The sequence below is a fragment of the Octodon degus genome, unplaced genomic scaffold, assembly GCF_000260255.1.
Source record: "Octodon degus isolate 3935 unplaced genomic scaffold, OctDeg1.0 scaffold00043, whole genome shotgun sequence".
NCBI classification, from domain to species: domain Eukaryota; kingdom Metazoa; phylum Chordata; class Mammalia; order Rodentia; family Octodontidae; genus Octodon; species Octodon degus.
In genome coordinates, this window is record NW_004524619.1 from 9,952,147 (window position 1) to 9,962,623 (window position 10,477).

The 10,477-nt window shown below is 41.6% G+C and overlaps 1 protein-coding gene and 1 pseudogene across 2 annotated transcripts in view; both read left to right on the forward strand.

The window, feature by feature from the left end:
* The window catches only part of LOC101572643, a 59,579-nt pseudogene extending 57,239 nt beyond the window's left edge, over positions 1-2,340 (forward strand).
* A 17-nt stretch (positions 2,341-2,357) lies between these two features.
* Dcp1a (decapping mRNA 1A) overlaps positions 2,358-10,477 on the forward strand; it is a 66,343-nt gene continuing 58,223 nt past the window's right edge. Inside the window, exons 1-3 of one of the 2 annotated variants that reach the window (XM_004631635.1) lie at positions 2,358-2,585; positions 6,247-6,287; positions 8,002-8,129. In XM_004631635.1, the coding sequence (XP_004631692.1) occupies positions 2,451-2,585; positions 6,247-6,287; positions 8,002-8,129 (304 nt within the window). In that variant the 5' untranslated portion in view covers positions 2,358-2,450. The remainder of the gene's footprint in view (positions 2,586-6,246; positions 6,288-8,001; positions 8,130-10,477) is intronic. The other variant, XM_004631636.2, reaches the window with a different exon arrangement.

Consider the following 10,477-nt stretch of genomic DNA (forward strand, 5'->3'; position numbering starts at 1 on the left):
GGGGGATTGAACCGTGGTCCCTGCGTTTTGCTAAGCTTGTTCTAAGTAGGTGCTTTAGACCACTGAGCCATCTCACCAGCCCGATCCCAACATTTCAAATGGCAATCTTTGTTTTTTATCACAAAAACCGCTAAGAGTGGAAGAGAGGTGGCGTGAATTTAATCCCCAATACCACAAAAGACAAAAAATAATAATTGACATTATTCAAAATCATAAGGTTCTGAGTACAAAATAAGCAGCATTCCCTCCTCTGATCTCAGCCATCCAGCTCCCTCCCCCCACAGCCTCTTGGGTGGCCTTGAAGGAGTTGGGTTTCAAAAGTCTTCCCTCATGAATATTTATTGAGAGTCTAGTTTATGCCAGGGCTGGGCTAGATAGCTAGATAATGGGGACCTAATAGACTAAGATGTCATCTCTCCCCAAGGCTTTAGGGTTTGAGTCACATACATAAGGAAAAATTAGGCCCCAAAATAAAAAAGGATCATTTTCAATTCCAAAATATTTATATATTGGAATTTAATATACTGTCTTTAATGCAATTTAAAAGCTGTAAAAGGCAGGGAAGCTGAGGCACATAAAAATGCATTTGAAATGATTTTCTAAATATTAAAACTCTCTAAAATTGTTCTTCACTAGCCTAATCCCAATCAAAAATAGTAAATTATGAGGAAATGTCTTGAGTTATTTTAGAAAATCCATGTAAGAAAACAGCTGAATGTGGTTTCCGATGTGCCTTTTGAATTTTGTACCAAGTGAATCTATTATCTATTTTTAACTATGTACGTATATTTTTAAATTAGGGTACAATGTTTTAAAAAATCTGTACAGAGGGGAACAGGGATCCCGCTGCCAGCACCAAAAGAAAGGCAGCCTAGGTGTGGAGGACAGGGTCGTGGGGCAGAAGGAAGGGGTTCTTGACTTCTAATATGAGAATACCCCTGACCAGCTTACAACTTCGAGTCATAATTTCTTCTAGGAAGGCCTCCCCAGCCAAGAGTTAGTAACTCTGTCCTCTGTGCTTCAAAGAAAAATGTCTCTAGCAACGTCCTTGTCTGTCTTGTCCTGCTTCTTTCAGGTTCTTCCAGAGCCAGGAAGATGTGTTAGCGTTAGAAGCCCCAAAGGAGGGCCAACAATTCAGTTAGGATTTCAGTTAAATACTTAAGTGTTGGATAACATGGATGAATTCTACTTTTCTTGGCCTGTATTTACACATACTTTATGCATGAATGTAGAGTTCTGCAAAGAGTGTAGGGTTTGTCGATTATCAAATTGTCCGGGGTTGTAAAATCATAAACATTATAAATATATTATTTTTATGAAAAAAAATTTTTTCAAAAATTTTCGATACTGTTAGAATATCTTATCGATAATAGAAAATGTTTAAACAATTCTGGCAAGAATTGCTATCAATTCTATCATCTCTGCACCTTTTTTTTTTTTTTTTTTTTTTTTTTTTTTTTTTTTTTTGACTTTAGCTAGTACCTGAGTCTTGGCTACCACCTAACTTTGAAATGCCTTAAAACGTTCAGATGTTGGCTAATTAATGATCGATGTCATACTTCAAACGTCGCAAGGCAGTCTCAAGTCTTCATGAGCTTTTCCCAGCACTGGTCGGAAGTATCTACGCGGGAGCCGGACAAGGAAAATAAGACACAAAAGACGACAGGAAGGAGAAGGCAAAGGGCTTAAGACGCGATACACATAATCTACCAATTCCTCAGGATGAATTACTGTAAATGTTATGTATCTCAAACAGTTACTAATTTTTTCTTTTTAAGCTAATCCAAAAAAGACGTCTGTGTAGTTCCAGGCCTGTTCACCTGGCTGTTGAGGAACTTTTAAGAAACAACCAAACTGTAAAATAATTACTTAATTTAAAAACACCAAACTGCACACCGGATGATGCCACGCAACTTGTGATCTGGAGGGGTTTTTTTTTTGGGGGGGGAGCTTTATTTCAGGTGAAATAATCAAGTGTTAGATGGAATTAATTAATGACTGGCCCTCCCGAACTAACCTGCGCTTCCCAAATGCCCCACGACCCCTGAACTTTCCCAGCGACGAGGAGCCGAGGGCTCCAAGACCCCCGGGCGCAAACCCGAGGCAGGCACCCCGGCGGTGGGCAGCGTCGTCCGGCGGGAGCGCGAGAGCCACGCACGCCCCTCTCTATCCGGGCTTTTCAACTCGCTAGGAGGCGGCGCCGGGACGCCCGGCCGGCTCCATGACGCAGCCACGCACACAGCAGCTATTGGCTCACCGGAACATAACTATCCCGGAACCCGACGCTCAAGGTGTGCACAGAGCGGAAAAGAATTGCTGACGTACCACCCCTCCCTGTGACTGGAGGCGGAAGTTGAGGGAAGTGATTCCAATGGGGGAACTTTGTCTGAGTAGCACTTTCCTGTCCGAGACTCCGCCCCCGCTGGAGGGGCTCCACTTCGAGATTCAAGATGGAGTCGTTGAGTCGAGCTGGGCAGGAGATGAGTCTAGCGGCTTTGAAGCAACACGACCCCTACATCACCAGCATCGCAGACCTCACGGGCCAGGTCGCTCTGTACACCTTCTGCCCCAAGGCCAACCAGTGGGTGAGTGAAGCCTGTCTGCTGAGAACTCCAGCCCCGCCGCCGCCTCTTAAAGGGGCCACGCAGGCTGCCGGGGTAGGGGCCAGGCAGGAGGCCAGGGCGGTGGAGACCAGCCAGGGACTGGCCTGCAGCCCAGCGAGAGCCCGAGAGCTGTCTGAAGCTCTCGGGGTTGGGGGAAAAGCGATCGAAGAAGGCAAGACACGTCTCAGGAAAGGGCCGATGAAGGAAATGATTGGAGCAGGATCGATTCCAGGGGATCTGGTTTGGGGACATGGGCGACCTGTCTTCTTGACAGTGGGATTGGGGGATCGAGACCGGTGGGATCAGAGAGGGGTCTGAAAACTTAGGTGTGAGGCTTTGAGGATCGGACCAACTATGTATACCTGATGTATAAAATAAACTTCCCTCCTCTCACCCCAGCGGCGTGAGAGCCCCCTTCGCAGAGGTCATTCGGATTTGAAGCTTGAAATCCAATTAGTTTCGAGTCTTTAGAAAGGAACTGTAGTCTGGCATGAATCGAACTCCCTTCTATTTGCAGAGTTTTGGAAAAGATTTCCAGGCACTTAGGGAGAAGGCATCTATGTTAATTGAATTCCCTGGAGGCTTTTTGTAGGGAAAAGAGATCAGTGATGTCACCTCTGAAGGCTCCCCAGACTGAGTACTTTCTGGCTTTTGTGCACCAGAGGGAAAAGTTACGGTCTGTCTCCTGACTCCTTAGGCCTCGCTTGAAGCTTCGTTAGTTGTTTATAGAATTTATTGTTTTCTTGTAATTGACCTTTCCCCATTAGAACTCATTCGGCTCTAGGCTTTGCACTTAGGAAATAATCACCAAGCGTTAGATGGAATTAATCAATGACTGGCCCTCACGTCTCAGTAAGAAATGACCTCGTTAACAAAACTTTGAAAGATTATAACATATAGGTCCATAGATTGTATTTATAGTAATTTTATGAAAATCGTTTGACATTTATGAGCAGTTAATTCACGTGAAGTTTTCATAATTATCGTTCCTTTGTCTCCGGGAAAAGGAGATCAAGAAGCTACTAGAATAAAATTATAGGGCTGGGGAGATAGCTCAGCAGTCTAAGCACGTGCCTGGCAAGCGCTGGGACCCAAGTTCAATTCCAGGGTGCATTGTGCTGGTCCTGAAACCAGGCATGGTGGCTCCTGTCTTAAACTGTGCAGTGAGATAACTGTATCCAATAAATAAACTTTAAAAAAATAAAATTAGGGATTTTTGAACTGAGTGTGGTGGTGAAGGCCTGTAATCCCAGCACCGGGGAGGCTGAAAACAGAAGTATCACAAGCCCAACCTGTGTAGTGAGACGTTGTTCCAAATACATAAATGAAAACAAAAAAAAGACTGTTGTCAATATTGCCAAAGAGTATTGAATTACTTTTCTTGTTCTGTACATACATTTGTGAAATATGGATTGCAGACACATCAGGACTTATTTTTGAAAAGTCTCTTAGGGATATGGTTTTTGGTTTTTTGAGACAGTCTCGCTGTAGTTCAGGCTGGCCTTGGACTCCTTATGTAGTACACTCCAGCCGCAAACACCCAAGGAGCCTCCTGCCTCAGCGTCCTTAGTGCTGGGTTTATGAGCAAGCACTTGCATGCCCAGCCTTTTGGTTTTTGGGTTTTTTGAGACAGGATCTTGCTCTGCAATTCGGACTGGCCTTTTTGCTTACTTTTGTAGCCCCCAGGCTGATCTGGAACTCTTAGAGAATTTCCTGGCTCAACCTCCCAAGTGATGGGAATACAGGCAAGCAGGCGCCACCATGCCCAGTTCCAATCCCCACCCCCCCATGTGGGCCCAGGGGGCACACCCAGGCAACTGTTTAGACCACAAGGCATGTGGGGCCAGAGATAGGGGCCAGGGCTTGAACTTGGGTCCTTGTGCTTGCCAGGTAGGAGCTTATGCTTCTGAGCTGAGTCCCCAGTCCCTTGCCCAGTTTAAACGATTTTTATTTCTAATTTATTCCCAAAGACTTTCAACATTTTAGAATTGTTGAAATGGGGAGTTCTGTTTTAAATGTGAAATAAAACAATCCAAGTTGAAAAATAAGCCGTGTTTATTCACATCATGGCCCATAGTACATAGCCTAAATCTTTTTTTCTCTTCATTATTTAGTGAGTTGTAACTTTGCCCAATGTTTTGGGTGGATAATTTTTCTTTTACTGTGAAACAACTGATTATCTGTTTCTTATGCTAAGTAACATTTTAAAGTCAAAAAAAGCTTCTGAATCCTTAGTAAGAAGGAGAAATTTCATGATACTTAAGCCAAGGCAATACTCCTGGAAGAAATCAAGACAATTTTTTTTTTTTAATCTTAACAAATTCAGTTTGATATGACTGGGACCAGGAAGATGGCTCAGTAGAATAAGCGCTTCCCTGGCAAGTGCAAGGGCCGGAGTTCAATCCTTGGTTTAGGGGGAAAAAAATTGATATGATTTACTGTACAGATTTGATAGTTTTTTATTACATTAAAATATTAGGTCTAATCTAGGTTATAAACTGCAGCCTAGTAGGATTATTTGGTTTTTATTAATTTTCCTCCTTAAAAATCTGCAGTAATGACTTGAGATGAAATATCCATGATTCTTTCATTTCCCAGTAACAAAAAAATCCGTGATTCCTCAACATAGTTCTGAAAATAACAAACTTTTGTTTTTTTGGTTGGTTTTGTGTGTGTGTGTTTATAAAAATAACAAACTGTTTAATAGTTTTTCTCAATTAATGACAAAATATGTGGATACCAGACTCCCTCAGTGAGGAATCAAACTGTCCAATAACAAAATTCCTTATTGTTTTTTTTTCTATTAAGTTTGGTAAACTTCACTCTTTTGGGGGTGGGGGGGGTGGGCAGAACCAGGTATTGAACTCAGGCCTTTGTGCTTGCCAGGCAAGCGCTTGTTCTGTTGAGCCATCTCCCTGGCCCCTAAGTTTGGTAAACTTTAAAAGTAAAAAAATTGACATAGGACATTGCTTTAAAATTTAGAAATCTATCTAAAACATTCTCGCCTTTTAAAAGTTCAGGCTAGGTAGATGTAGTGGTGCATGCCTATATTAGGAAGCTGAGAGACAGGTGGACTGCCATGAGTTCAAGGCCAGCTTGAACTACATAGTGAAACACTGTGTCAGAAAAGAAAAAAGAAAAGTTGGGCCAGCCAGATAGCTCAGCACACTAAAGCACCTGCTTAGGCAGGTGCTGGAACTAGGGTGCCTTCCCCAGCATGCTGTGTCAGTCCTGCCCCCTGGGCACACTGAGATAGCAAAAGACGCGTGCCTATAATCCCAGCGTTTAGGAGGCTAAAAGCAGGAGGATTACAATGAGCCTGGTCTGTGCAGTGAGACCCTGTAGACCCTGTACTAAATATATTTTTTTAAAAATGTTAAGGCTAATTCTGCCATTCTCACCTTTACTAGTTAGAAAAAATGCTGTAGATGTAGACATGCTGCTAGATTGACTATTACATAATCTTAGCATGCATCAATCGTGAACTGGTAACAATTTGTAGAGAGACTTCATCTGTTCAAAAGTGATTAATTTGACAGTAAATAAAACGTGTTGATCTTGAACATGAATCATTTCTTCTCCACTGGGACTCAGGGGTTGGATCATTGGAGAAAAACACTGATTGACTCATTATCTGTTTTAGGAGAAGACCGATATAGAAGGGACCTTATTTGTATATCGAAGGTAAGTGTGTATGTCAGTGTTTCTGAGCCTCATAGTGAGGGGCTGAGGATGTAGCTCATTGTTAGAGTGCTTGTCCATGCTGAGGCCCTGTGTTCAGTTGTTAGCACTGCAGATAAAGTACAGTGCTTACCTAAGTCATCATAAGTAATACCATGTGAAATGGTTCTTATCTGTTCAGATTTTGTCTTTGGCACCCTCCTGCTTGTCCCTTCCAAGTTTTCATCCATCCCTAGTTGTGAGGTCCTAACCTAGTTATTTCTCTGGTCTGATCCTTCCTTTGATTTAGAACAAGACCATTCCAAAAAGTGTGAATCATATGCTTGCCTCTCTTCTGTCATGTTGAAAAGAAAACAATATACCTCTGAGGCTCATGTGTTGAGTAGTTCTGTCAAGTAATATGGTGGAGAGGTCAGGTCCTCTTCTATGCTCCAACTCGTGGAGGCTTACACGAAATTAATTCTAAGGAAAGAAGAGTCAAGAATCTCTTTAGGAAGTATAAGGACATTTTGTGCGTCTGGGATAAATGCCCAACAGGATATCAGAACATGACTTGGCAGGAGTCAGTAAAAGTGTGGGTTTGACGTTAAAAAAATGAATAAATAAAGCTGAATTCCAGGTACATTGCTTGTGTTTACTTTGGGTCCAGGCCTACATCATGCTAAATTCTTCTTGGTCAGGAGACTGTTCTCTTTATGTATGCCATGGAGAAACAAATGAGAAACTAAAGTATTGGTACATGTAAGACCTGGTCAAAGGAGTGTGTGCTAAATCTCACTGAAACAGGAGCTAAAGGCATATCTTGTTGTAGGAGTCCATTGATTTTCCATCTAACTGAGGAGAACTATATAAAAAGCTGTGTAGTATTAAAGAAAATTATTGGGGCCAGGGAGATGGCACAGTAGATTAAGCGCAAGGGCCTGAGTTCAATCCCTGGTTCTGGGAAAAAAAAAAAAAAGAAAGAAAAAATTAGTCATGTAATAATAAAGAGTCATTATAGCCAATTCTGTAACCTTTTTTTGTTTTTTTGGTTTTTGCGGTACTGGGGATTGAACTCAGAACCCTGCACTTGCCAGGCAGGCACTTATTCTACTGAGCTATCTCCCCAGCCCTATAACATTTAAAGTAAATGAATAGTACTTATAAATATCTATACTGTGTGTCTAGGATGCATTTGTGAAAGCAAAACAAAAATCCCATTTGTGTGGATCTTGTATTGTTCAGGGAGAAAGGCAGTATTAAAAAAGTAAGTGGTGTGGATAAAAAGAGAAAAGTTAGCATTACTGAGGTTGAGAACACTTAAAAGGATAATTCAGGTACACGCAGTGAGACGGTGACATTTGGGTACATGCTCGCTAGAGGTGAGATGGTTGTTTGGATTTGGGGGCAGTGTTCCAGGCCTGGTCTTGAGGTGTAAACACATCTGCATAGAGAGTAGCAAGAAGCCCAGAGTCACCGGAGCAGAGGAAGCAAGGAAAGAAAGCTAGGAGATGAAGTGGGGTGGGATGGAGGTGCCCGTCAGGTAGGCCTTGTTGGCCTTCCGCCTTTACCCTGAGAAACTGAGTTCATCTGGATAGAGGAGGTGTATGTGTGAGCTGACTTGCACTGTTTGTTGTACAGTCCACTAGTGTATTCTTTCTTATTTCAGATGAAAATTAGTATGTAACTTTGTTGTAGATTATAAGGTAATTTGGATTTTTCTCCTATTAAATTTAAGGTCAGCTTCACCCTACCATGGTTTTACCATTGTAAATCGACTGAATATGCACAATCTAGTTGAACCAGTGAATAAAGATTTGGAATTTCAGCTCCATGAACCATTTCTTCTGTATAGAAATGCCAGCTGTAAGTATATCTATTTACATTTAATATTAAATGGCTTTGTTTTCACGCATTATTTTGGGGGTTTCAAATTATAATATAAAATATGACCTATACTTTTTTTTTCATTTTTTTAAAATTTTATTTATTTATTTATTTATTTTGTGTGTGTGTGTGTGGCCAGCTCAGCCCACCAGGGGGCAGGGCTGGCTGGCATGTGGTGCTGGGGGATTGAACCGCTGTCCCTGTGCTTTGCTTGGCTTAGTTTGTTCTAAGTAGGTGCTTTAGACCACTGAGCCATCTCACCAGCCCTTTTTTTTTTACATTTATAAATGAATTATAAATGGTATCTTTTTATATCAAACTTTTTTTTAAACATTTATTTATTTTATGTGTGTGTGTGTGTGTGGCCAGCTCAGCCCACCAGGGGGCGGGGCTGGCTGGCATGTGGTGCTGGGGATCGAACCGCGGTCCCTGTGCTTTGCCAAGCTTGTTTCAAGTAGGTGCTTTAGACCACTGAGCCATCTCACCAGCCCCTCAAACTTAACACTGATATATAGTAGTGTACTGTTATTTTTAGTTAACTGTGCTAACCAGTTTATTAGCATTATATTTCTGTTTATAAAAATAAGTTTCACTCCTTATTTTGGCACTGAAAGGAGGAGCACTGAGCTCTTGGTTGCCCCTGCCAGCAAAACTTAGTTTGGAAGAAACAAGTGGAAGCAAATACTGATGCTTCTTTCCAGAGGGAAAGTATTGCCTTCACCCTGGATAGTGATATTTGTTGATTTTTTTTTTTAACTGAATGACTACTTGGTGCCTGCACTGTGCCCCAAAGCTACTGCGTTCTAATGTTAGAGATGACCAAGGGGGGCAGGGCAGTGTCATTAAGTCACCAGTGACTCAGAGATGGGGGTCTTTCTCTGCTTGTTTGAAGGTCTTTTCAGGCATTTTATAGGCCCTGATAATGATTCATGCAGTCATCAAAACTAGAGCAGCCCTTTAAAGAAAGTACAGTACAAATTGTTCCTCAGCCTACAATGGTTTCCTTCTTGAGAAGCCCAGTGTATGTTATAAGAGCCCTTAACACCGCCAGATGGGGTGGCTTGACAGCACAGTACCCTGTTGACTGTCAAGAGTTTCTTTCCTCTTGTGATCACATGTCTGACAGGGATCTATGCTGGTGCTTCTGTCCAGGATCCCAGGACGGTGGTGTACCACATGTCACCAGCCTGGAAAAAGATTATGAATTCTAAGTACAATTTTTACTGAATGCACATCACTCCTGCGCCTTTGGAGAGTCAAAACCTAGGTTGAATCATGTTAAGTAGGGGACCACCTGTACAGAAGTGTTCACTGGGTTCTGGTATTTCAGGATGGGTATTAAAAATATATAGATGATTGAGGCAGCGTGCAATCCAGTTGTTCTGGCATTGACTTTCAGGGTATCAGGATTCATTCCAGTGGCAGAGCAAGTACGCTCACCAAAGGATATTGTTGGAGAAATTTATTTCTAAATTTTTTTATTCATTTTAATGAGAAAAAAGATAAAGCAATTAAACAGTTTCAAAACAGGTTAGTAGGGCAGTTACAATAATTAGTACAGTGCATATTGTTGTCTTCATAGTAGTTAGAGGACAAGATGCAGAAACATTTTGTCTAAACAATCTTAATACAAACCTTTCTTCTCAATAAACTAAGAGAAAGTAGCTGTATGCCTATCATAACTATCTTATGTATACATACATTTTTTTTTCTTTTTTTTTTTTTCAACAAAACAGTATTTTAAGTTAGTAACACGTGACACAAGGTTGCCTAGTGACTAAGAGCTGACCTTAACCAGACAGGATGTTTATCTCAGGACTGAGGTAGCTTGTTTCTCTTAGGCACTGAGGCCTAGTTCCCCCTACACACATTTGATCCATTTCCTAGCTTCTGTGGCTCCCAACATGGCGGAAGATCACAAGTTTGAGGCCACTCTGGGAAACTTAATTTAAAATGCAAAAACAGACTTAAGGATGCAGCTTAAAAATACCCATACTGTGAAAAGCAGTACTGCTAAGGTATACGCATGAGTGTGAGAGAGAGTGTGAGAGTGTGTGTGTAGCTGCTAACTATGTTATACATTCTGTAGGTTCCTGAGAAGAGCCCAAATTCTTCCTTACTTATTAAGTAAATGAAATAGGACCTATCTTTTTTCAGTGAGCTATTTTTCAAATTATTACCTCTCAGATTTTAAGTTCTGTAGACATACTGGATATGTTTTAATACCTGTAAGTTTAGGGGCCAGGGAGATGGCTCAGTAGAGTAAGCGCTTCCCTATCAAGAGCAAGGGGCTGAGTTCAATCCCCAGTTCCGCCGTAAAAAAAAAA